The sequence below is a fragment of the Somniosus microcephalus genome, chromosome 15 (assembly GCF_052327205.1).
Source record: "Somniosus microcephalus isolate GS21.2 chromosome 15, FLI_Smic_1.0, whole genome shotgun sequence".
NCBI lineage: Eukaryota > Metazoa > Chordata > Chondrichthyes > Squaliformes > Somniosidae > Somniosus > Somniosus microcephalus.
Genome location: NC_141001.1, coordinates 30,462,914 through 30,490,285, shown reverse-complemented (window position 1 = coordinate 30,490,285; position 27,372 = coordinate 30,462,914). Strand labels below are relative to the sequence as shown.

At 43.6% G+C, this 27,372-nt stretch overlaps 1 protein-coding gene across 7 annotated transcripts in view; it reads right to left on the bottom strand.

The window, feature by feature from the left end:
- The window catches only part of atg13 (ATG13 autophagy related 13 homolog (S. cerevisiae)), a 108,411-nt gene that overhangs the window by 77,016 nt on the left and 4,023 nt on the right, over nucleotides 1–27,372 (bottom strand). For 6 of the 7 annotated variants that reach the window (XM_086007609.1, XM_086007611.1, XM_086007612.1 and 3 more), the window contains exons 2-6: nucleotides 21,881–21,962; nucleotides 19,732–19,812; nucleotides 18,878–18,997; nucleotides 1,633–1,679; nucleotides 1,155–1,295 (exon numbers count right to left, since the gene is read on the bottom strand). In XM_086007609.1, coding sequence (XP_085863735.1) covers nucleotides 1,155–1,295; nucleotides 1,633–1,679; nucleotides 18,878–18,997; nucleotides 19,732–19,812; nucleotides 21,881–21,949 — 458 coding nt within the window. In that variant the 5' untranslated portion in view covers nucleotides 21,950–21,962. The remainder of the gene's footprint in view (nucleotides 1–1,154; nucleotides 1,296–1,632; nucleotides 1,680–18,877; nucleotides 18,998–19,731; nucleotides 19,813–21,880; nucleotides 21,963–27,372) is intronic. The other variant, XM_086007610.1, reaches the window with a different exon arrangement.

Below are 27,372 nucleotides of genomic sequence, written 5' to 3'. Positions count from 1 at the left end.
TTGTACCAGCTGAGATTAAAAGGTAGAGCACGGCACCAAGATAAATAGCCGGGCGGGAGAAGGATGCCGGTTGCCTACTAGCTTCGACAGCAGGCAGCCAGAGATGGACTCGTCAGATACATCATTTGACCAAGTTTTTTCTGGTAATGAGCCCAGTCATGACAGAACTATTGTTTAAAATATCTCCTCTCCGTTAGGTTGTACAGTGTACAAAATTACTTTTTCATCCAGTCTTGAGGGGCACTTTAAATTTGAAAGGTACTTCCTCCCAAGTGACACTTCCCTTTAACTCCTCTGGTGCTCTTCTTCCTCATTCTAGCACCAGCCATCCCGGTGGTCTGTGTGAGATGATGAAGTTAGTACCAAATTATAAGCAATTTTCTGTTGTGGTTTCAAGTTCATCAAACTCAAGCGCTGAGCAGTGCTGAGAATGCCCAGACTAATTTTACATTGAACCCAAAATCTAACTGGGAGAGAAGACAGATGTCCCTTTCATCTGTGCTGGGTTCAAACACAGGTCAGAGCGGCCTGTCATCCACGGCATCCCATCATATTAGATTTCTTGTAAATTTACATTTAAGAAAAATTGTCACAACAAATTCACTATTACAACAAAAACAGTATTAAGGCACTTCAGTTTTTGGACAAATGATATGGCAATATAGTGGTTATGTTCCTGGACTAGTAATCCAGGGGCCTGGACTAATAAACCACAGAACGCGAGTTCAAGTCCCACGATGGCAGTTTGTGAAGTTGGATTCAGTTTTTAAAAATCTGGAAAAAAGCAAGTTTTAGTAAAAGAAGTGAGCAAGAAGCAGTTGGTTTGTTGTAAATAGCCAACAGGTTCACTAATGTCTCTTCAGAGAAGGAAACATATCGTCCTTACCCGGTTTGGCTTATATGTGACGCCAGTCCCATGCTAATGTATTTTCTGTGAAGTGGCCTAGCAAACCACTCAGGTGTTATGAGTGACAGGTGCCAGTGACACCCACCTCTGGAGAATGAATTAAAAATAAGTAGAACCCATTTTTCTATACATTCATTCGAATATACACTCACCTTTTGAGTGGAAATATATTGAAAACTATTAGCATATTGTTTGAAGAATATAACAAAATTAGGACACTACAAACAGCTCAAAAATTCCTTTTTACCTGTATAGGATTACATAGTCATGCCCCTGCTTTCTGGATAGTTTATATGCAGGTGTCACTCTTGTGATTGCAAGAAGCGACTTCAGTAGCAAAGACAGTCTGTTGTAGACAGTGTAGGAAACCTTAATCTCTTTATCACACCTGAACAAACAAAAACAGAGACTTCAAAATCTTTGAAATAACAAGTCAACCCAATAGAGGCTGCATTTCTATTGCCTTTGGTACTTGAAGTAAAATATCTAAAACATTTCAGTTATTCAAACGGACAACAAAATGATCACCAGGATTTTAAATTAGGCAAGTACCCCTTCTTTCACCTTAAAATGAGCGACTTGTAACTCTATCAATACTGCAATATTAAGAATCCTCAGTACGACTCGGGAAAGAAGAGCTTGCTCTCGTCTTTCCTATGATTTACAAATAGAAAATCTTTTTGTTTTAAATTTTAAGTGAAAATATTCTCGAACCACAAACTTACTTTTCATTCATTTCCAAACACCATGTTTCCAGCTCCATAGAATCTCCCTGGCATAACAAATAAAAACACAATTATAATTAGGAAGAGACAGATACATATTTTCAAACAGGCTGTTGAGCATTAAAGATGTTGGTATTTATTGTTAAAATCCCAAAGCTGAAGTGGTACAGTGACTAAAAAGAGACATTCAATGGTTATCTCATTTTACATAATTACACCATATCCATAATTATTTGTACTTGATTGCAATTATGCTGATCTTATTTTCATTATTATTGTCTGGTAATTACTGTGTGAAGTTGTCCTCCTTTCTAGTTGACTCAAGCAGGGCAATGTTTAAATAAGCAGTAGCATGCTTAGAAAAAGCAGAGACAATTAATCAAGTTGGTTGGAGCTCCCTTGATGACACGACAAAGAAGAAGTTTCTGTTACACTTAAAAAAAAGTTCCCTTGGGATGTGGGCAATAACAAGGCCGGATTTATTACGCACCCCTAGTTTTTTCTTACGTCGCCTTTGGTTCTTTTGCCAATCACCTTAAATCTGTGTCCTCTGGTTCTCGACCCTTCTGCTAATGGGAACAGTTTCCCCTATATCTACTCTGTCTAGACCCCTCATGATTTTGAGCACCTCTATCAAATTTCCTCTCAGTCTTCTCTGCTCCAAGGAGAACAACCCCAGCTTCTCCAGTCTATCAACGTAACTGAAGTCCCTCATCCCTGGAATCATTCTCGTAAATCTTTTCTGCACCCTCTCCAAGGCCTTCACATCCTTCCTAAAGTAACTTTGGGTAGTTGCTGCAGTTCATCCTGCAGATTGTATATAGTGCAGCCAGTGTGCCAGTAGTGGTGGGGTGAATATCGAGTCCAGTGGTGTCAAGCTTCTCAAGTACTGTTGGAGCTGTACCAATCCAGGTGAGTGGTGACAATCCCAACAAACTCCTGACTTGAGCCTTGCAGATGGTGAAGAGGTTTTGAGGACTCAGGAAGTGAGCCATTCGTTGCAGAGTGCGCAGCCTCTGCCCTAATCTTTTAGCCATGGTGTTGATATCCAGTTAAGTATCTGGCTAATGGTGATCCCGAAGATGTTGATGGTGGAGCACGGAGTGATGGCGATGTCTGTGCTTTCTCTTGTTCTAGATGCTCATTACCTGGCACTTGTGAGTTGCGAATGCTACCTTCCACTTGTCAACCTAAGCCTGCATGTAATCCAGGTTCTGTTGTAGACTGACGGGCGGGCTACTTCATTATCAGAAGAGTTATGAATGACACTGAACACTGTGGAATCATCAACGAACAGCCCCACTCTTAACGGTCACAAGGACTTTAAACTAGTAAATGTTGGGGGGGGGGGGGGGGGCGGGGTGGAGGGGAGGGGGGGGCAGGCTCAAGTGGAAATTGTAGTGCAAATAATAGTTCAAAAACAAACAAAAGGGAAGAGAGTTAGAGTAACAGTCAGAAATTGTACTTTAGGCATTACAGTTAGAGGGAAAAAGATAATGGCCCAGAAATTTGGGTCTCCACGGGTGAGTACGCATGGGGTACTCACCCGTAAGCCCAATGGAAGTGCCAGTTTCGTGCATGCGTGGGAAACTGGCACTTCCGTTCCCCTGAAAGAAGGGGTTAAGAGGTGGAACGTGTGCGCGGGAGAGGCAGTGCGTGCGCATTGAACTTACGGTTTTTTTGCAGGTTTTCCCGGGAAGGTAAGTCTCCAGAAGTTAGACATGTAAAAAGCAGTCGCAAGGCCTGCTTTTTACAAGGTAAGTGGTGAATTAATTAAAACATTTTTTCCACAGGTTTATTATTTTTAAATATTTTAAAGAAAGGTAAGTTTATTTTTAGCCCCGTTAGAAATTAAAATTATTTTTTTCAAAAATTTAAATTATTGTTTAAAATAGTTATTTCATGTAATTTATAGTTTATTTTAAAAATGTGATTAAAAAAAAAAAATTTATTTGAAGATTTAGTGATGTTTTGGGGCTTATAGTATTTATAGGTTTGAACTTATGAATGAAGCATTCCCTGCTACCATTGGCTCTCCATGGCCCACGTGATCCCAGGGGACGCAGCGAACTAACTGCGCCCCTGGGATACGCAAGCACTGCGCGCCGGAAGTTGGAGGAGGCCCAGGATCGGAATTCCACGGGGGCCCACAGCTCAACGGCCGGCGCGCAAGGGAAGTGCAGATCGGGGGCTTGCGCCTGCGGGAAGCCCCCGACCCGAATTTCTGGGCCATAAAGTGATTAAGCCAGGAGAGAGAAATAAGAAATATGCGAGTAAAACATTAGAGTTGAAGGATAGGCTAGGGTGTGTGGCCCAAATAAGCGTTCTTTATACAAACGCACGGAGTATAAGGAATAAATTGAATGAACTGCAGGCGCAAATTCAACATGGAGGGTATGACATGGTAGCCATTACTGAGACGTGGCTGCAAGACAATCAGGACTGGGAACTAAATATAACAGGTTATAAGGTCTACAGCAAAGATAGGGTAAATGGTAGAGGGGGAGGAGTAGCCTTAGTGATTAAGGATGAAATCACTTCAATGATGAGAGGATATAATGAGAGCTAAGCATACAAATAAGAACATAAGAAATAGGAGCAGGAATAGACCACTTGGCCCCTCGAGTCTGCTCCACCATTCAATAAGATCATGGCTGATCCTGAGCTCAAAGCCACTTCCCTGCCCGCTCCCCATAACCCTTCACTCCCTTATCTTGCAAAAATCTGTCTATCTCCACCTTAAATGTATTTAATGACCCAGCCTCCATGGCTCTCTGGGGCAGAGAATTCCACAAATTTACAACCCTCAGAGAAGAAATTCCTCTTCATCTCAGTTCTAAAAAGGCGACCCTTTATTCTGAAACTATGCCCCCGAGTTCTAGATTTCCCCACGAGGGGAAACATCCTCTCTGCATCTACCTTGTCGTGCCCCCTCAGTATCTTATATGTTTCAATAAGTTCACCTCTCATTCTTCTAAATTACAATGAGTATAGGCCCAACCTGCTCAACCTTTCTTCATAAGTCAACCCCCTCATCTCAGGAATCAACCGACTGAATTGTCTCTGAACTGCCTCCAACTTAAGTATATCCTTCCTTAAATAAGGAGATCAAAATTGTATGCAGTACTCAAGGTGTGGTCTCACCAATACCCTGTACAGTAGTAGCAGGGCGTCCCTGCTTTTATACTCCAACCCCCTTGAAATAAAGGCAGTGGAGACTTTATGGGTAGAATTAAGAAATAGGGAAGGACTTAAGACTGTTGTGCATAGGCAACCTGGTAGCAGCTCTGAAGTGCTAGATTGTATAAATGCAGAGATTAGACAAGAGTGTAGCAAAGGCAGAGTGGTTTTAATGGGGGATTTTAACTTTCATATAGATTGGGATAAGCAGACTCGCACCTGTCAGAAAGGTAGTGAATTTCTTGAGTGTGTCTAGGATAGTTTTCTGCAACAATATGTCCTAGAACCAACAAGGGGGCACGCTATATTAGATTTGTAAGGAGTCAGATTTAGTTAACAGCCTAATGGTGTGTGAACATTTATCTAATAGCGATCATAACATGATCAAGTTCAAAGTAGTGTTTGAAAGGGAGCAACGTTAAACAGCTACTAAGATTCTAGATTTAGGTAAGGCCAACTTCAATAGGATGAGACAGAGACTGTCCACAGTAAACTGGACAAATCTTTATTTAGGAACCAGATTTAGGAACAGCTTCTTTCCCAGGGCTGTCATCCTACTGAACTCCACAAATAAACTCTAAAGCCTGCACATCTGCCAATGCACTTTATTATGGTTATGTTTATGTTAATGTATTACAAGCCAAATGAATGTTGAATGTTTAAATGTCTTAATCTAAATGTACACTCTCGGGAGCCGCAAGCCTACATTTCGTTGTACTGCACTTGTGCACTAACAATGACAATAAAGTTGATTATTATTAATGGGTAAAACAACAGATCAGTGGGAGGATGTCAAAGAAGAATTTAAATGTGATACAGAACCAGTTTATACCCGAGGGGAAAGAGCTCAACTTGCCAAAAAAAAAGCCACAGATGACTAAAGAGGTAAGAGACAGCATAAAACTAAAAGATAAAGCATATAAAAATGCAAAATATAGCACAGATCCTGGCGAATGGGAAAGATACAAAGAACAACAAAGGGTCACAAGAGCTACAAAAAGGGAGTATGAAAAGAAACTTGTAAGGGATATCAAAAGCAACACAAAATCTTTTTACAATTATATTAGGAAAGAAAGGGTAGTCAGGAGCAATGTTGGCCCCTTGAAAACGGATATCTGTGATATTATCAATAATAAGGAAATAGCGGACATGTTGAATAATTAATTTGCGGCAGTATTTACACTAAAGAGGATAGCGTGCCGGAAATCCCAAGGAAACTAATATTGAATCGGGGACAGGGACACAATAAAATTAACACACGTAAAATAACAGTAATGAAGAAAATAATGGCACTAAAGAGTGACAAATCCCCAGGACCAGATGGTTTCCATCCCAAGGTTTTAAAGGAAGTAGGTGAGCCCATTGTAGATGCCCTAACTATAATTTTCCAAAGTTCTCTCAATTCAGGAACCGTTCCTTTAGAATGGAAAATTGCACGTCTCTCCGCTATCCAAGAATGTCGAGAGGGGAAAACCAGGAAAATATAGACCAGTTAGCCTAACATCTGATGTTGGGAAATTGCTAGAGTCTATAGGGATAGGGTGACAGAATGTCTGGAAAATTTTCAGCTGATCAGAGGGCCAGCATGGATTTGTGAAAAGTAGGTCATGCCTGACAAACCTGACTGATTTATTTGAGGTGACTAAAGTAGTGGACAGCGGAATGTCTATGGATGTTATTTATGTGGACTTCCAGAAGGCATTTGATAAAGTCCCACATAAGAGACTGTTATCCAAGGTAGAAGCCCACGGAATTGAGGGCAAATTATTGACCTGGTTAGGAAATTGGTTGAGCAGCTGGAGACTGGCAGTAGAGATAATGGGCAGGTACTCTAATTGGCAGGATGTGACGAGTGGTGTCCCGCAGGGATCTGTGTTGGGGCCTCAACTATTCGCTGTATTTATTTACAACTTAGAGTATGGCATAGAAAGCCACTTATCCAAATTTGCCGATGACACAAAGATAGGTGGCACTGCAGGCTGTGCAGATGAAAGTATAAAATTACAAAGGGATATTAAGTGAATGGGCAAAGCTGTGGCAAACGGATTTCAATGTCGGCAAATGTGAGGTCATCCGCTTTGGACCTAAAAAGATAGAACAGGGAACTTTCTAAATGGTGAAGTGCTAAAAACAGTGGAGGTCCAAAGAGACTTGGGGGTCCAGGTACACAGATCATTAAAATGTCATGAACAGGTACAGAAAATAATCAAAAAGGCTAATGGAATGCTGACCTTTACATCGAGAGGCCGTGACGGTCCGGTGCGGAGAGCGCTCTCCCTGCTTCGGGCGGCCAGCTCTCGCCGCTCGGCGAGTCGGGCAGAGGCAGCGCGGTGAGCAGCAGCAGCAGCCATAAAGTTGACCCGCTGGAGCACATCAGCCGGCAGCTCCTCGGCGGGAAGGAATTCTGACTGGGAGGAGGGGAGCCGAGCATGGCGGCCAGAGGCCGACCAGTGAGAGGGAGAAGCAGGCCCCGGGCCGTGGAGCCGGCGACGGTGAGGAGAAGGCCGCGGTGATTGGAGCATTCACATCCCGACGATCTGTTCGGCGAGTCGGGCGGTGGAGCGCAGCGCAACGAGCAGCAGCAGCAGACACGCTGCAGCACGTTGGCCGGCAGCTCCATGGCGGGTAACTTGCAGTCCGGCTGGGAGGGGGGGAGCCGGACATGGCGGCCGGAGCGGGAGAATCAGGCCACCACATGTGGAGCCGGCAACAGTGAGGAGGAGGCCACGGTGAAGAGGAGGACGGAGCGGCTGAGGGACATCGTGCTCCCACTGCCACGGGAAGCCATTGTATTGACTCTGAACGCGGCGCTGTATGTATAGCTGACGCGTCCCTATGGGGAACAAGCATTCCATTGTACTTGTACTTGTACTTGTACTGGTTACATATGGCAAATAAAGCTTAACTGAACTGAATACAAGGGGGTAGAAGTTATGCTCCAGCTGTACAAAGCCCTGGTTAGACCACACCTGGAGTACTATGAGCAGATCTGGGTACCACACTGTAGGAAGGATATAGTGGCCTTGGAGGGAGTGCAGCGTAGGTTTACCAGAATGATACCTGAACTCCAAGGGTTAAGTTATGAGGGGAGATTACACAAATTGGGATTATATTCCCTAGAATTTAGACGGTTAAGGGGTGATTTGATCGAAGTTTTCAAGATATTAAGGGGAACAGATAGGGTAGATAGAAACTATTTCCGCTGGTTGAGGAGTCTAGGACTAGGGGGCATAATCTAAAAATTGGAGCCAGACCTTTCAGGAGTAAAATTAGGAAACTTCTACACACAAAGGGTCGTAGAAGTTTGGAACGATCTTCCGCAAACAGCAATCGATGCTAGATCAACTGTTCATTTCGGATCTGAGCTGCAGCAAGCCATTAGGAAGGCAAATGGTATGTTGGCCTTCATTACAAGAGGATTTGAGTACAGGAGTAAAGAAGTCTTACTCCAATTATATAGGGCCTTGGTGAGACCACACCTGGAGTACTGTGTACAAGTTTGGTCTCCTTACCTAAGGAAGGATATACTTGCCATAGAGGGAGTGCAACGAAGGTTCACGAGATTGATTCCTGGGATGGCGGGACTGTCGTATGAGAAGAGATTGAGTAAACTAGGCCTGTATTCTCTTGAATTCAGAAGGAAAGGGGACCTCATTGAAGCAGACAAAATTATTACAGGGCTAGATAGTGTGGATGCTGGGAGAATGTTTCCCTTGGCTGGGGAGTCTGGAACCAGGGGCCACAGCCTCAGGCCATTCAGGACTGAGATGAGAAGAAATTTCTTCAGAGGGTGGCGAATTTTTGGAATTCTCTACCCCAGAGGGCTGTGGAGGCTCAGTCATTGGGTATAGTCAAAACAGAAGAAGTCGACAGATTTCTGACTAGCAAGGGCATCAAGGGATGTGGCGATAAGACCGGTGAATGGAATTGAGGCAGAAGATCAGCCATGATCTCATCGAGCCTGCACCGCCATTCAAAGAGCTAAATGGCCTACTCCTGTTTCCATGTTAACCATGTATGAAGGGAAGGTAACTAATGAAGCAGCTGAAGATGGTCAGGGTCGAGGATGCTTCCATGAGGAACACCTGCAGCAATGACCTGAAGCTGTAATGATTGACTTCCGACATCCACAACCATCTTCTTGCGTCAGGTATGAGTCCTGTCAATGGAGGATTTTCCTTTTGACATCTGTTGATCAAGGCTGTAATGAGGTGATAAGCTAAGATTCCAGCAGATTCTGAACCGAGGGTCAGCGAGGAGGTTATTGGTGAGTAGGTATCCCTTGATTGCTCATCTATTGGCTCTTTCATCATTATACTGATAACTGGGAGAGGGCTGATGGAGCAGTAAATAATTGGCCAGGCTAGGTTTATTCTGTTTTTTGTGGATACGACACATGCCAATCTTCCATATTGTTGGGTAAGTGCCAGTCAGAGCTGTACTGAACAGCTTGGTTAGGGGAGCGGCTAGCTCTGTTGCCAGGTCTCTAGCACTACAGCTGGGATGTTCACAGAACCATAGAATGATACAGCAAGAGGCCATTCGCCCCATCGTGTCTGTGCCAGCTCTTTGGTAGCGCTATCCAATTAGTCTCACTACCCTGCTCTTTCTCCATAGCCCTGTAAATGTTTCCCTTCAAGTATTTATCCAATTTCCTTTTGAAAGTTACCATTGAATCTGCTTCCTCCACCCTCAGGCATTCGGTTTCCTCCTGTCACCTTTGGTTCTTTTGCTAATCACCTTAAATCTGTGCCCTCTGGTTATTGACCCTTCTGCTACCAGAAACCGTTTCCTCCTAATCACTCCATCAAAACTATCCACAATTTTGAATACCGCCTTTTAAAAAAATTAGTTCACGGGATGTGGGCGTCGCTGGAAAAGCCAGCATTTATTGCCCATCCCTATTTGCTCTCGAGAAGGTGGTGGTGAGCCACCTTCTTGAACCACTGCGGTCTTTGTGGTGAAGGTACTCCTACAGTGCTGTTAGGGAGTTCCAGGATTTTGACCAAGCGACAATGAAGGAACGGTGATATATTTCCAAGTCAGGATGGTGTGTGACTTGGAGGGGAACTTGTAGTTGGTGCTGTTCCTATGCACCAGGCGCGAATGTTACTTGCTACTTATCAGCCCAAGCCTGAATGTCGTCCAGGTCTTGCTGCAGGCAGGCATGGATTGCTTCATTATCTGAGGAGTTGCGAATGGAACTGAACACTGTACAATCATCAGCGAACATCCCCACTTCTGACCTTATGATGGAGGGAAGGTCATTGATGAAGCAGCCGAGATGTTTGGGCCTAGGGCAACTCCTGCAGCTATGTCCTGGGGCTGAGGTGATTGGCCTCCAACAACCACCTTCCTTTGCGCTAGGTATGACTCCAGCCAGTGGAGAGTTTCCCCCCCATCCCCACACCGATTCCCATTGACTTCAATTTTACTAGGGCTCCTTGATGCCACACTGTCAAATGCTGCCTTGATGTCAAGTGCAGTCACTCTCATCTCACCTCTGGAATTCAGCTCTTTTGTCCACGTTTGGACCAAGGCTGTAATGAGGTCTGGAGCAGAGTGGTCCTGGCGGAACCCAAACTGAGCATCGGTGAGCAAGTTATTGGTAAGTGCCGCTTCATAGCACTGTCGATGACACCTTCCATCACTTTGCTGATCATTGAGAGTAGACTGATGGGGCGTAATTGGACGGATTGGATTTGTCCTGCTTTTTTTATGGACAGGACATATGTGGGCAGTTTTCCACATTGTTGGGTAGATGCCAGGGTTGTCGCTGTACTGGAGCAACTTGGCTAGAGGCACGGCTAGTTCTGGAGCACAAGTCTTCAGCACGACAGCCGGGATGTAGTCGGGGCCCGTAGCCTTTGCTGTATCCAGTGCGCTCAGCTGTTCCTTGATATCACTTGGAGTGAATCGAAATGGCTGAAGACTGGCTTCTGTGACAGTGGGGACCTCAGGAGGAGGCTGACATGGATCATCCACTTGACACTTCTGGCTGAAGATGGTTGCAAACGCTACAGCCTTGTCTTTTGCATTCACGTGCTGGGTTCTGCCATCATGGGGATATTTATGGAGCCTCCTCCTTCCGTTAGTTGTTTAATTGTCCACCATCATTCTTGACTGGGATGTGGCAAGACTGCTGAGCTTTGATCTGATCCGTAGATTGTGGGATCACTTAGCTCTGTCTATAGCATGCTGCTTCCGCTTTTTAGCATGCATATAGTCCTGTGTTGCAGCTTCCCCAGGTTAGCACCTCATTTTTAGGTACACCTGGTGCTGCTCCTGACATGCTCTTCTGCACTCCTCATTTAACCAGGATTGGTCCCCTGGCTTGATGCCAGGCCATGAGGTTACAGATTGTGGAATACAATTCTGTTGCAACTGATGGCCCACAGCGCCTCATGGATGCCCAGTTTTGAGCTGCTGTGCTGAATCTATCCCATTTATCATGTTGGTAGTGCAAAGACAGGAATTCATCTCCACAAGGACTGTGCGGTAGTCACTGCTACCAATGCCGTCATGGACAGATGCATCTGCGACAGGTAGAGGACGAGGTCAAGTAGATTTTTCCCTCGCGTTGGTTCTCTCACCACCTGCCGCAGGCCTAGTCTAGCAGCTACGTCCTTCAGGACTCGGCCAGTAGTCCTGCTACTGAGCCACTCTTGGTGATGGACATTGAAGTCCCCCACCCAGAGTACATTCTGTGCCCTTGCTACCCTCAGTGCTTTTTCCAAGTGGTGTTCAACATGGAGGAGAACTGATTCATCAGCTGAGGGAGGGCGGTCGGTGGTAATCAGCAGGAGGTTTCCTTGCGCCTGCTTGACCTGAAGCCATGAGACTTCATGGCGTCTGGAGTCAATTTTGAGGACTCCCAGGGTCACTCTCTCCTGACTGTATATCATTGTGCCGACACCTCTGGTGGGGGGGGGGGGGGGGGGGGGGGGTCTGTCCTGCCGATGGGACAGGACATACCCAGAGATGGTGATGGAGGAGTCTGGGACTGGTATGATTCTAGTGTATGACGATGTCAGGCACAAGTCCCCATATGTTAGTGAGGACGACTTAGCAGGGTGGACCGGCCTGGATGTACCGTTGTCGTGTCTGAAGCCAGTGCCTAGGTTGATGCTGGGTGGTCCGTCCGGTTTTATTCTTATTATTGTTTATCGTAGCGGTTTGTTACAAGAGTGGCTCGCTAGGCCATCAGAGGGCAGTGAAGAGTAAATCATATTGCTGTGGGTCTGGAGTCACATAAAAGGATGACAGATTTCCTTCTCTAAATGAGAGTAAGCTTGCAGGGAACATATAAACTGACTGTAAAAGCTTTTATAGATATGTGAAGAGAAAAAGATTGGTGAAGTCAAACGTAGGTCCCTTGCAGTCAGAATCGGGGGAATTTATAATGGGTAACAAAGAAATGGCAGACCAATTAAATACATATTTTGGTTCTGTCTTCACAAAGGAGGACACAAATAACCTCCCAGAGATGTTGGGGAACATAGGGTCTGATGAAGGGGAGAAACTGAAAGAAATCAGTATTTGTAAGGAAATGGTGTTAAGGAAATTGATGGGACTGAAGGCCAATAAATCCCCAGGGCCTGATAATCTACATCCTAGGGTACTTAAGGAAGTGGCCCTAGAAATAGTAGATGCATTGCTGATCATCTTCCAACATTCGATGGAATCTGGAACAGTACCCATGGATTGGAGCGTAGCTAATGTTACCCCACTATTCAAAAAAGGTGGTAGGGAGAAAAGCCTGACATCGGTAGTGGGGAAAATGCTAGTCCATTATAAAGGATGTAATAGCAGAGCACTTGGAAAACAGTGACAGGATCGGACAAAGTCAACATGGATTTACAAAAGGTAAATCGTGCTTGACCAACCTACTGGAATTTTTTGAGGATGTAACTGGTAAAATAGATAAGGGAGAACCAGTGGATGTGGTATATTTGGACTTTCAGAAGGCTTCCGATAAGGTCCCGCATAAGAAATTAGCGTGTAAAGTTAAGGCACATGGGATTGGGGGCAAGGTATTGACTTGGATAGAGAACTGGTTGGCAGACAGGAAGCAAAGAGTTGGAATAAATGGGTCTTTTTCCAAGTGGCAGGCAGTGACTAGTGGGGTACCGCAGGGATCGGTCCTTGGACCCCAGCTATTCACAATATATATTAATGATCTAGACGAGGGAACTAGATGTAATATCTCCAAATTTGCAGACAACACAAGGCTGGGTGGGCGTGTGTGCTGTGAGGAGGATGCCAAGAAACTCCAGGATGATTTGGACAGGTTGGGTGATTGGGCAGAAGCATGGCAGATGCAATATAACGTGGATAAATGTGAGGTTATCCACTTTGGTGTCAAAAACAGGAAGGCAGATTATTATCTGAATGGCAATAGATTGGGCGAAGGGGAAGTGCAACGAGACCTGGGTGTCCTTGTGCACCAGTCGCTGAAGGTAAGCATGCAGGTGCAGCAGGCGGTTAAGAAGGCAAATGGTATGTTGGCCTTCGTAGCGAGAGGCTTTGAGTACAGGAACAAGGATGGCTTGCTGCAGTTATACAGGGCCTTGGTGAGACCACATCTTGAGTATTGTGCGCAGTTTTGGTCGCCTTATCTGAGGAAGGATGTTCTAGCCATGGAAGGAGTTCAGTGAAGATTCACCAGGCTGATACCTGGGATGGCAGGTATGACGTATGAGGAGAGATTGGGTCGATTGGGCTTGTACTCGCTGGAGTTTAGAAGAATGAGAGGGGATCTCATTGAAACTTATAAAATTCTGCCAGGACTGGACAGGCTAGATGCAGGATGGATGTTCCCGATGGTCAGGGAGTTTAGAACCAGGGGTCACAGTCTAAGGATAAAGGGTAGGCCATTTAGGACAGAGATGAGGAGGAATTTCTTCACCCAGAGACTGGTGAACCTGTGGAATTCTCTACCACAGAAGGCAGTAGAGGCCAATTCATTAAATATATTCAAGAAGGAGTTGGATATATTTCTTAAGGCTAAAGGGATCAAGGGGTATGGGGAGAAAGCAGGGACCAGGTACTGAATTTGGATGATCAGCCATGATCACACCGAATGGCGGAGCAGGCTCGAGGGGCTGAATGGCCTACTCCTGCTCCTATCTTCTATGTTTCTATGTTTAGGACATTAGTGAACCAGTTGGGTTTTTACAACAATCTGATAACTGTCGAAGTAAGAAAAAAAGAGCATTTAAAATTATTTAGGAAAACAAATAAAGAGAGTCGTTACTGATACTAGCTTTTTATTCCAGATTTATTTAATTAAATGAATTTAAATTCCCCAGCTCCCCTTGTTTGAAGGAGCGAGAGCTGGAGAGGGCAGTTTGAAGGAGCGAGAGCTGGAGAGGGCAGTTTGAAGGAGCGAGAGCTGGAGAGGGCAGTTTGAAGGAGCGAGAGCTGGAGAGGGCAGTTTGAAGGAGCGAGAGCTGGAGAGGGCAGTTTGAAGGAGCGAGAGCTGGAGAGGGCAGTTTGAAGGAGCGAGAGCTGGAGAGGGCAGTTTGAAGGAGCGAGAGCTGGAGAGGGCAGTTTGAAGGAGCGAGAGCTGGAGAGGGCAGTTTGAAGGAGCGAGAGCTGGAGAGGGCAGTTTGAAGGAGCGAGAGCTGGAGAGGGCAGTTTGAAGGAGCGAGAGCTGGAGAGGGCAGTTTGAAGGAGCGAGAGCTGGAGAGGGCAGTTTGAAGGAGCGAGAGCTGGAGAGGGCAGTTTGAAGGAGCGAGAGCTGGAGAGGGCAGTTTGAAGGAGCGAGAGCTGGAGAGGGCAGTTTGAAGGAGCGAGAGCTGGAGAGGGCAGTTTGAAGGAGCGAGAGCTGGAGAGGGCAGTTTGAAGGAGCGAGAGCTGGAGAGGGCAGTTTGAAGGAGCGAGAGCTGGAGAGACAGTTTGAAGGAGCGAGAGCTGGAGAGGACAGTTTGAAGGAGCGAGAGCTGGAGAGAGCAGTTTGAAGGAGCGAGAGCTGGAGAGAGCAGTTGGAAGGAGCGAGAGCTGGAGAGGACAGTTTGAAGGAGCGAGAGCTGGAGAGGACAGTTTGAAGGAGCGAGAGCTGGAGAGGACAGTTTGAAGGAGCGAGAGCTGGAGAGAGCAGTTTGAAGGAGCGAGAGCTGGAGAGGAACCCGGTTACCAGGACGCCAAGTGGGAAAGCAAGGGGTAATGTGCAGGCCAGGTGTGTGGAGGTGACCGAGGGGAAACATCGAGAGAGAGAGGGGAAACATCGAGAGAGGGGAAACATCAAGAGAGACCAAGATGGAAACATCGAGAGAGACTGAGCAGAAACATCGAGAGAGACTGAGGGGGCACGTTATTTATTTAATTTAATTAATTAATTAAATTTATTTAATTATAAGTTGTGAGTTCCTCACGATGCTCTCCCAGGGCGGCCACCCTGTAGCCAGAGATTATTCTAGAAGTCTGGGTAGAAATATCAATGTAATTACTGTAGAAATTACTTCTTTTACATTATTGCTTGTTCATTTTATGTGCTGTCTTTTTTATATTTTATGTCTGCTTTATTTATATTTATTATAAAAGTATGTATGCGTGTATATGTCGGTATGTATTTTTTTGTGATGGCGCCGATGAAGATGGCTACCGTCCTTGCGAGCTCCGTGCGTACCAGGCAGCTCAGTGTTCTTGCTGCTTGGTGCTCTCGGCTCGTCAAGAAAAAAGCATTTCACTGACTAGATTACACTTCTTGTATTTAGTTATGTGACCAATAAAATTGAAATTGAAATTGAAACTCACGTCTCTGGATCATTAGTCCAGCCTCTGGATTACTGGTCCAGTAACATAACCACTCTGCTACCGTTCCCTTACAGCTATGTCCTGCAGAATTCAGTGGTGGTACTACTGTGCCACCTTTACGGTTGACACTGAAGCCCCCCGCCCCCCCCACCCCGTCCCCACCCACAACCAACCAGAGTAAATGCTGCACCCTTCCCCCCCCACCCCACCGAGTTTTTTCCAAGTGATGCTCAACATGGAGGAGTGCTGATTCAACAGCTGGGATAGAATGGTAGGTGGTAATCAGCATGAGGTTTCTAATAAGAAAGAGAGAGAAAGAAGAGCTGTTCTTTACATAGCATCTAATTCATGTCCTCAGGACATCCTAAAGAGCTTCACAGCCAATTACGTACTTCTGAAGTATAGTGAATGTTGTAATGTATGGAAAGAGAATTTATTTTAATGTCTTTGTATTGGAGACTGGCAGCTATTTTAAAAGTTAATTAGTGCGAGCTGCCCCCTCGGGTTTCAGAAAATACTTGTTATGATCTGGTATGCAAAACTGTGATTTGAAAGGCATTGGCAAGGAAAGGCTTATCTGCCTGCTCTGTTCATTGTTTTCAAAGTACTGTTACTAATTTGTAACAACTGAACTGTTCCAGCAGCTATTAAGTGGGTGGTGTTCTTTGATGAGGGAATGCTTCCTAGTCCTTCTGAAGTGTTTGGAACCAATTATCTTGTTCTCAGGAAGAGGCCATTCAATTCAAATTTAAAAAGTGTCTTTGAAGTATATATTTAAAGTCTTCAAATTGTATATTTTTAATTCTCTGTGTTCCTGTGAATTTGCCAAGCATTTTGAAAGCATACCTTGGTTTGACTTGCTCGAATTCAGCAGGCCTTCTGATGCCTTTAGAATCAGAGATAGGCAGGCAAGAGGCTCCATGCAAGATTAGCATCGAACTTCCAGGCAAGGTTATAATTGAGGATCTTTTGTCTCAAAGTTTATGTGCATATGTGACTGCTTGTTATATTTCTATATAATAAAGCTACTAATTACTGCAAATCTGTTGTTTGTCCTTGCAACTGTTCACATCTATTTAATGCTTAATACATCTGTTTGGTAGTTTTTTGCGTAAACCACAGTCTGATGGGATGCTTATTCTACACCTTTCCAAAATCATGATTATCACATGGAGGCACTTGAAATATCCACAAAGTTCGAAGAGGTGATGAGGGTTTCTGTTTGACCCCTGAACTTGCTGGTACTATCTAGATATTAGACAGGTGAAGGCACACTCCAGTTCATAGGGAACAAGGACTCATTTATTGAAGTCGTCTTTGGCATTGAACCAGAGGAAAATTTCTGAGATAAAAATTTCAAAAATGCAACACTGGTGGCAACAAAAATTGAAATTACAGCATCACTTAGAGTGACAGGCTATTTAAACTTTTTAAGTCAAATGAGCAGTAGCATCAGCAGTTTTAATAATGTGTACAGGGCTCTGAAAGGCCTTGGCAGAGAGCTAAAATTAGCCTGATTAGCTGCAGAGGGAAAGGACACAGAACATGCCTACCAGTTGGAAGTTCTAAAACTGGAGGCCGAAAACCAACAACACAAGGACAAGAATCAACGTTGCAAGTTTGAGGAGGAGGAACAGGGGACACAGTGACAACTTGAGACAGAGGTAAAGGAGAAGTGCCATCGAGGTGCACCTGAACTGATGGAGAAAAACGCATGAACAATTTGTCCGGTAAGTGTGCATACGGGTGTCCAACACCCTTTTCCAAAATTAAAACAGGAAAAAAACAGCAAATAAGTATGTACAAATAGGACAGATTTACCTGGGCTTTGAGGGAACGATTACTGAGGCTTGGGGACCAAATGTGGCCCTAGGGCCTCAGGTTCGATACCCTTGACCTAGCTGATAACTGTGTGTGAAATAAATTTACTGAATCCATTCGGATACCAAATTTTAAAGAAGGGGACATGCAGGTGGTTTCTTAAGAGTTAATAGCAAACCATCACGTGAAACAATGAAGTTCAGGTCAAGAATTTTGAGCCCTCACTGCATTTTCGCGTGCAAATCCAGTGCACAGTGCGAAATCTAAAACGTGCTATTTCTATTACTTGCAACTTAAATATTAATGCCTGAAGCATATAGGCAAAAATGTAAGAAGTTGTGGCAAGCTCCACATGGTACTTCCAAAGAATTAGTTATAGTGCTGGAAGACATTAGGAAATTGTGATTAGATGGTAAGAAGGTAACAGATTAACAGTAAACTCTTTCTTATCCGGCACCTATGGGACCAGGATGGTGCCGAGTGATGAAAAATTCTGGATAACAGAGAAGTATACCTACCAAGGCAATTTTTAACACAAACAAAAATTAAAAAATCAAGAAATGTACTGTATAATTGGGTACTCACCTACAGAATGTTCCGTTAAATGTATGGTAGAATCGGCAAGATTACCGGTTATTGAGGTGCTGTTTTGTATTGAGATATATCTATTTTGCCGGTTATTAAAGTATTCTGGATGATTAAAGTGCCGTTTAAACAAGAGCTTACTGTATAAAGAACTATGTCAAAGGATGATGAGTTATTGATCTGTGGAAGCAGTTCCATATTCTTTTAGGATATGATTGCTTGACCAAGATTTAAGGCCCTGACGCAGTTAGGTGAACAAGTCAATTATTTCGTGGCCTCACCAGCATCAGCAAACCATTGAGCAGCTGGGGAGTCAGATGCCCCGCACTGTCCAATTGGTGAGCTGCTCGCTGAGCCAGCTGATCGGCCCGTGCGCTGCGAGTATGTGTTGGTGCAGCAAAGCAGAACACGCAGGGGTGAGGAGAGAGATTTAGGTGTTCTAAATGTGACACAGTGGGATCACAAAACAATCAACTGAGACTCTACAGTGCCATCGGGGAGATCAGATGTAGCCCTAATATACACGATTGCTGGTTGTGTAGCAACCGCAGACATGAAAAATTATTGGTGCCTGTGGAATTGGACATTATGAATCAGCAACTTCAGGAGAGGGGCGGAAACAAATCTTATAGCAGTACTTATTTATAGCAAAACTGCAAGCAAGCCAGTGAACATTTAGCCTGTGCAAAGCTCTAGGAATCCAGGAATCACAGCTGTTATTACAGTGAAACTTCAATGGTCTGCCAAAATGGAACACAACTACCCTCCTTCCGGCGAATAACTGAAATTGTTAATCAAATTGCAGCTCAGTGCCGATACCCATCACAAACTGACAGTCCAGGAGTTATAAAAAATGCCTGGTAAAATACATGCATGGTGTAAATTAAACTAGAAGCCATACCTCAGATGTCTTGAGAGAAATTTCTACACACATCGACCGTCCAATTCCTGGAAGTTGTCCTGCCAGTGCCTTCTTGGCCTCATGGGTGACTTCTGGAATGTCCTTTATTGCAAGGTTAAACTGTAACAGGTAGCACAGTACTGTTTGCCACCTCAATCCAATGATAGCGATACTGATTCATTTTGGTTTCTTCAAATCCACGCAAGTTATCCTTTATGATTTTAAATCTTTTATAACATTCCCAGATTTAAAAAAGTCAGAACACTACATAAAAATCTTATTTTTAAAGTTAATCATGCATGACCTATTTCTGAGACAGGTAACCACTTTCAGTAGAACGTTCAATTCAACACGAGATATGGAGCACACTCAAATTTTAAAAAGTCGCTGCCGCGTGTTTAAAAAATATTTGGCTCCCTCACAGTACGAGTTTAATCTAAAAGCAAAAGCACTAGTATACCAATCTGATCGAAAGAAAATAAAATAAAGGTAATAATTGAATCCACTGTTTATATAGTATTAATGTAAAAATTGAGGCAATAAAGTGACCTTGGGCTGGTGGGGGGGGGGGGTGGGGGGGGGGGGCGAGAAAAAAAAAATCAGACAAGGTCCCTGCTCCTGATTGCTAATCAGTGACCGCAGCTGGAAAATACACGTGTAGATAGTGGATGAGAACATAAGCAGGCTTGGTTGCAAGGCCACCCCTCCACAGTAAGTCAATAGCTTGCCAAATCCTTCAGCCTAGACTTGTACATGAAGACTTTGGGTGAGGTAATGAAGGACAGCTGAAACCGGTGGAACTACAACCCGGCAAGAGGAAGTGTCTTCGGGAGAGGGATGGGTAGTTTTCTTACCCAGTCTGAGCCTGTAGGAGAAGAGGACGAACGGGTGCATATCTTTTCTCCGAGCCGTGCTTGCACAATTACCTGGACGGTCTGTAAAATAGACAACAACTTTAATGAGACACAAGTATCACCAGGGGTGGTTTAATTTCTTTACCTCCGTTACTAGCAGCAATGGCTTTTAAGTTTTATTTATTAATCTAACCTTTGAAATAATTCAGAAGCAAAATCATTTTAAATTTTGACTCTCTGAAGTTAAATGGGGAGGGAGAGAAATTGGAAAAGAATTAAATAAAATCGCAGTTTTTGTTTTCCACTTTCTCTCTCTCTAGAAAACTCAAATTAAAACAAAAATTGAAAAGATATACACCAACAAATAAAGTTTTAAGCCAATCCAGGAGCTACAGGTTTAAATTTAAACTCTCCACATGAAGATCGCCCAGTGACAGCCAATTCACCGAGAGGAAGTACAAGTGAAAGTGTTTTCAATAAGTCACACTCCACCGCATATAGCCTAACAGCTGCTGCTTTGCACATTTGTATGATTGACCAAGAAATACAAAATGTTTTTCTTGTCCTTGTGTTTTGTTGTGTGAATATTTTTCTCCTGTAACTGTGAAGATGTATGAAATATTATTTCAGTTGTCAAACTCTCGCATCTAAAAAAGGAGTCAACAGAAGTGCTTGCTTTGACAGCTAAGTGGGTTAAAAGGAGGAGGTATGAAACAGTTCTGCAGCTCTTTTGTAAAGTAGTTAATTAAATCGTGAGAGGTCTCAGAAACAGGTCTTGTTTGAAGGTAAACAAAACTTCAAGCAAGAGACGATGAAAACAGGTCAAATTTCTTGTTCAGAAACAGAACCCGAGGGTAAACAAAAATTAAAACAGGGTAAACAAAAATTATCAATCTGAAGTCATTCAAATAGTCTAATTGACACGTGACACACGTTCTCATTGTATGTATATGTAAATTGTACTTTACATCTTTTTACATTTGTCTGAGGCTGAACCATACCGTGTCATATTTGACCCTGAAATGAGCTTCCGATGACATATCCACACCATAACTAAGGCCGCCTATTTCCACCTCCGTAACATCGCCTGTCTCCACCCTTGCATCAGCTCATCCGCGCCTTTGTTACCTCTAGACTTTACTATTCCAACGCACTCCTGGCTGGCTCCCATATTCTACCCTGCGTAAACTTGTTGTTGTTTTAATATTTGCTGAGCATTGTGTTTAAAGAAGACTTGCATTTATATAGTGCCTTTCACGACCACCAGACGTCTCAAAGCGCTTTACAGCCAATTAAGTATTTTTGGAGTGTAGTCACTGTTGTACTGTGGGAAACGCGGCAGCCAATTTGCACACAGCAAGCTCCCACAAACAGCAGTGTGATAATGACCAGATAATCTGTTTTTGTTATGTGGATAGAGGGATAAATATTGGCCAGGACACTGGGGATAACTCCCCTGCTCTTCTTCAAAATAGTGTCTTGGGATCTTTCACGTCCACCTGAGAGAGCAGACGGGGCCTCGGTTTAACGTCTCATCTGAAAGACGGCACCTCCGACAGTGCAACATTCCCTCAGCACTGCACTAGAGTGTCAGCCTAGCTTTATGTGCTCAAGTCCCTGGAGTGGAGCCACAACCTTCTGACTCAGAGGTGAGGGTGCTACCAACTGAGCCACCGCTGACACAGTTTAATAGTATGATTTAATTGTAAGTAAAGAGATTTGCTTTTTTTAAGGCTGCAAATCATTGGTCTGTGTGGTAATACCTGGCATTGGAGAGAGTTTAATACCTTAGTTTGTAATTATAACAAATCCAGTAAGTGGATTTCTACAAGTGGGTATTTAACCTCTTGGGTGTGCACCTGTGAAGGAGGAATATTGAAAAGGTAAAATCTCTGGAACACAGGGAACAGACTGTTGACAGAAGGTTACAAAAGAAAAAAACTGCTGTGATATCTTGTTTTACATTGCTAAAGAAGTGAGTATATACTACCTGAATTCAAAGCTACAGTCAAAATTTACTCAGTTTGACTGGATTCACAGACTAAGTAGAGGTCTTATGTAAATTGAAAGCTTTACATTACTTAACATGGAAGCTGTCACTCTTCTCAATAAGCATTAATCAGTAATATATTATGTGGAGAATTTGTACCTTCAGGGCAAAGAATTTAATGAACTTATCCAGGTCCTTCTTATCCTGAGGGCTCAGTTCACCGTCCATGGTGAAAAAAAATCTAAAGATAAAACAGAAAAGAAAAATTCAATCACACCGTGTGGGGAAAAAGAGGGAACAGCAGTGCTGCTATTTGAGAATGACAACGGTTTCCTTTAGCAGTGCTATTAAATGGAAACATAGAAACATAGAAGATAGGAGCAGGAGCAGGCCATTCGGCCCCCCGAGCCTGCTCCGCCATTCAACGAGATCATGGCTGATCATCCAAACCCTAGCACCCGGTCCCTACACCGACAGCCATCCCACCCAAGCCCTATCCCCGTAACCCCACGTATTTAAACCCCCCTAACACTAAGGGTCAATTTTTATCATGGCCAAATCAACCTAACCCGCACATCTTTGGACTGTGGGAGGAAACCGGAGCACCCGGAGAAAACCCACGCAAACACGGGGAGAATGTGCAAACTCCACACAGACACAGTCACCCGAGGCCGGATTTGAACCCGGGTCCCTGGCGCTGTGAGGCAACAGTGCTAACCACTATGCCACCGTTTAATAAACACCGAGGCTGACTCCCTACTCCAAAGTTAAAAACAAGGAATGATTTGTTTCTTTAGAGTGAGACTCACTACTTCTTCTATAGTGTTGCTCCCAGGTTATCCAGGAACTGGAGTGTGGTGTCCTGAAAACCTCTATTCTTAGTTATTTACGTTACATTGTTTTTGCTTTACCATGAGAATTTGGATTTGCTTCAGGTGGAAATTATTTATTTCCTCCTAAAATCTCTTTTCTCAGTTATTTATATTTTGATAAACATTTGTTTTCTGCCCTGACTTCCCATGGTGGATTTATTGGCCTTGCCAAAGATATTGCAGGTGTAATTTTTCCCTACTGTCAGTACAAAGTACAAGTGGTGATCTGCTGCAGTCCAGGCCAAGCTCAGCATTGAACTACTTCAATAACATCCTCTGCCAGCCCAGGTGCAAACACCAGTCCCAAAGACATTAGGGGAGTTCACAATGTAGTTGGATGCTAAGTTGAAAGACTGGAGTGATTATCTCGAAGGACCTGTTGGTCTTTTCTCATCACTGATTTTTTTTTTTTATAGAACATTTTCTAATGTTACATTATTGCACTATCCCATTTTATAAGAGTGGAGCTGCCTGCTCCAAGCGCCATTCTGGATGCACTTGTCGCTCTCCCTCCTTTTATTACTGTTTGCTTTCTTTCCCCCAAATGTTTAGCCCCTGACATTTAAAAAAAAAAAAAATCCCTAACAGCATCTTCAGCTCAGAAATTTTACTTAAGTTGCAAAAAGTACAAAATTCATTTTTGATCTTTTCTATCCACCACTATTTGAACCTTGCATGCATTCTGATCGAGAGGACTGATGCATATAATACTGTGGACAAGACTTTTAATTGAATGAATAACTTTTTGAATTACACAAGATCTTCCACATTTGAAGAAAAAATCCAAGCAAAAATAAAGAATAAAAGAAAAAAAGAGGTCAACAGTGTACTAGGCACAGCAGGACAGCAATACTGCATCAATAACAAGCAGGTACTTTGAACAAACTTAAGCACAAGTTAAATATCTGAGCCACAATTAAGCCAATCAACAGTTCAGTTTCAACATCACATAAACTAAAATAACAAAAAATGCTGGAAAAACTCAGCAGGCCAGGCAACATCCGTGGAGAGAAATTAGAGTCAACGTTTCGGGTCAAAACCCTTTATCAACACTAAAGAGGCACAGGGAATGAAATAGATTAAAAGGCAGGGCTGGGAGAGAACAAAAGAGAAGAGACATTAAGAGGTATTCAAAACGAGACGAGATGGTGATCGGACTAGTGGAGACAAAAGACTTCTGCCCTCACCCCAGCCCCTCCCTCCCGGAACCACGATAGGGTTCCCCTTGTCCTCACCTTTCACCCCACCAGCCTCCACATTCAACGGATCATCCTCCGCCATTTCCGCCACCTCCAAGGTGATCCCACCACCAAACGCATCTTCCCCTCCCCTTTCAGCATTCCGTAGGGACCGCTCCCGCCGCGACACCCTAGTCCACTCCTCTATCACCCCCAGCACCCCTTCCCCTTCGCCTGGCACCTTCCCGTGCAAGCGCAGGAGATGTAACACCTGCCCATATACCTCCCCCCTTCCCACTGTCCAGGGCCCCAAACACCCCTTTCAGGTGAAACAGCGATTTACTTGTACTTCTTGCAATCTAGTATACTGTATTCACTGCTCACGATGTGGTCTCCTCTACACTGGGGAGACCAAACACAGATTGGGTGACCGCTTTGTGGAACACCTCCGTTCAGTCCGTAAGGGTGACCACGAGCTTCCGGTCGCCTATCATTTTAATTCACCGCCCCATTCCCACTCTGACCTCACCGTCCTCGGCCTCTTGCATTGTTCCACGGAAGCTCAATGTAAACTTGAGGAACAGCACCTCATCTTCCGATTAGGCACTTCACAGCCTTCCGGACTCCATATCGAGTTCAACAATTTCAGATCATAACCTCAGCCCCCATTACATTTTCACTTATTTTTTTATCCACACCTTTGTTTTGGTTTCCCCCCCATCCTTTCCTTTTTTTTCCCTCTCTCCCACATGGCAGCTGTCTCCCATTCTGCCAGCGCATTTCACACCTAATCTAGAGCCGTCTTTTGTCTCCACTAGTCCTGTCACCATCTCGTCTCGTTTTGAATACCTCTTAATGTCTCTTCTCTTTTGTTCTCTCCCAGCCCGGCCTCTTAATCTATTTCATTCTCTGTGCCTCTTTAGTCTTGATAAAGGATTTTGACCCAAAACGTTGACTCTATTTTCTCTCCACGGATGCTGCCTGGCCTGCTGAGTTTTTCCAGCATTTTCTGTTGTTATTTCTGATTTCCAGCATCCGCAGTATTTTGCTATCACATAAACTAAGGCTGGGGGTATTCCAGCGACAATCGAACAGGAATAAGCCGAGAGCAATAAAGAGTCAATTCAGACTGATGAGCAAATAATACAACAGGGAGGGGGAAATGCTTGGTGAATGTGCCCCCACCTCAGAATGAGATAGCGGTGGTGGGCATTAAATACAGAGGAATAAATTAACAAAGGCAACATTCAATGACAAGAAATGACCCTCCAGTCTTTCAACTCGCCCAGCGGAGCATCAAACTACACTTTAAACTGTTTCAAACCTCCTGCTTTACTGCACACCTATGTTGCTCATCCCATCTTCCAATAAATAATACTTTGCCATCTTTAGTATTAAGTTTCAAATTTATCTGCCCAATTGCATTACAGACCTAAATAACACTCCAAAACCTTTACTGCATCCTCTGCTTCTACTCCTCTCCCTGTTATACTTTAACAGTATAATTGCTTTGCAGTTTGGGATAAACCTTTTGATCAAAGATTTCCTTAAAGCTACCAGACTGCATGATTTTTATTATGAAGTAGTTGAATACCATCCTCCTCTGAAATGTCCTTAATAACCTTATTTGGACTGTCTCCAACGCCTAAAAATCACATTCAGTCAGAAAACAGTCCTGCAAATGCTAGTTTCATCTGTCCATCTTAAGCAAAATTATACTTCAAAAACTTCTGATTAAAAGGCATTCTGCTGACACTGAAAGACTCTTTAGTTTTGCTTTGAAGTTATTTAGGAAAGACACATCTATTTAAACTCAGGCTTTTAACCAATACAGTAATTTTCTTACTCTTTCAACTGCAACTGCTCCAAATGACATACGATGTGAAATATATTTCTATTCATGATATCACTGCAGAACTTCATATAACTGAATGGGGTGGAGAGGGTCGGTGAAGAAATATGTCACCAGGCTGCCGCTAATAGTTTTAATGTATAAACCACAATTAACAAAGTAAGGTTGCGGTCACTAGGTACATATACTGATCAGAAAAAGTCACAGGTGGTCTATGCTTGGGGAAGAGGGGGTGGGGTGGAGTGGCACACATGGTCCCTGCAACTGTAGAGTAAGGAAGTGTGTGTGTGTGTGTGTGTGTGTGTGGCGAAGGAGAGAAATCAACTTAGTTCCTCACTCTACTCAATTACCCCTGCTGGAAGTATGCATGTGGATACTAGGCAAGAAAAGGGTCAGATCAATTGTGATGGTTTTCCTATGATCAAACAGTTCACAAGCACTGTCCCATGAATAATGACCACTAGGGTGAGTGATTGGAAGGTTGCTGGTGTGAAGGAATAAGCCATATAACCTATTCAGAAAAATACACTATCTTCTGAAAGAATTCTGGCCTTACTAAAACATGACAAACTGGATCTGGAAATCTAGAAACCTAACTATGAAAAAGTTGTGAAAGCATTCTGGCTACAGAGAGAAGATATTGTTGACACTGAATCAATAAACTTATTGAAACAGAAGGTTAAAGGCTCTGGTAGTCTGAACCTTTCAGAATGAAACAATGGTTCACCCTGTACAAGGTGTTCTAATTTACACTTCGTAAAGAAGCACATAAAAGTTAGAAACATCTGCCTTCGCAAAAATGAAATCAAATAAAACACACCTGCCGTTACACCGTTTTTTATGGTAAACTTAAAACACCTAAAGAGACATAATTCTGTAATGCTACCAGCTGAGGTGACTAAGAATTGCAGAGGTCAGCAGAAAAATTACTGGAGATAATTAGCTTACATCAGCAGAAAACCTTAAAGGAAATACCACTGGAAAAGGGTATAAGTATTGAACTCTCAAATGGGATAGTAGACTCGTTTAAAGGGGCAAAGCGATTCTCGGCTTCAGAGGCGGCTCTGCAAGTCTCCAACTCTTTGTACCTCGGTGATCAAAGGTATTTGATTTTGGTGAATATCCTGTAGAACTCTAAGAACTGTAAAACTGTAGCGAAGTTAAGATTTGAGAGTAAGGTTCTCTGATAATATAATAGAATTGTAAGCTCTCTTTTTGGAACTGTTAATGTTGCAATTGACTCAACAACTGTAAATTACATGTCAGTTTTTTAATAAATCTATATATTTTTAGAATTGTCTCAAGACTTCTGTATCAAACTCACAAACTCAATTTCTGTACACTCTTTGGTGAGGAGTTGCAGAATTCTGGGGGAGTTTTCCGGACCCTCATAATATCCGGAACGTTACAGTCTAGCTAAACTTATTAAAAGTGCTATCTGGAGGACGGTAACATTTTCAGGTTGTTCCTTTCCTTCAGGGAGAGATAGTCCAGACCTTTAGACCCAATTAAGCGTCTTTAGGATTCGGCTACCTCAAACTTTAGTTGAAAGTGAACGTTTGAGGAATACGCCTGATCCGGGGCTAGGACTAGTAATTATCCCTTCACTGGTACCCTCGGAGTCAAAAAAAGGGGAAAGCCAAGGCATCAGTAAATATACATATATCTCCTCTTTACGTTTCCATATTAGGTGGTGTTCAAATTAATAGAATTCTCTTTTAAGAAATGTTTTTCACTCAGTTGCTCTGA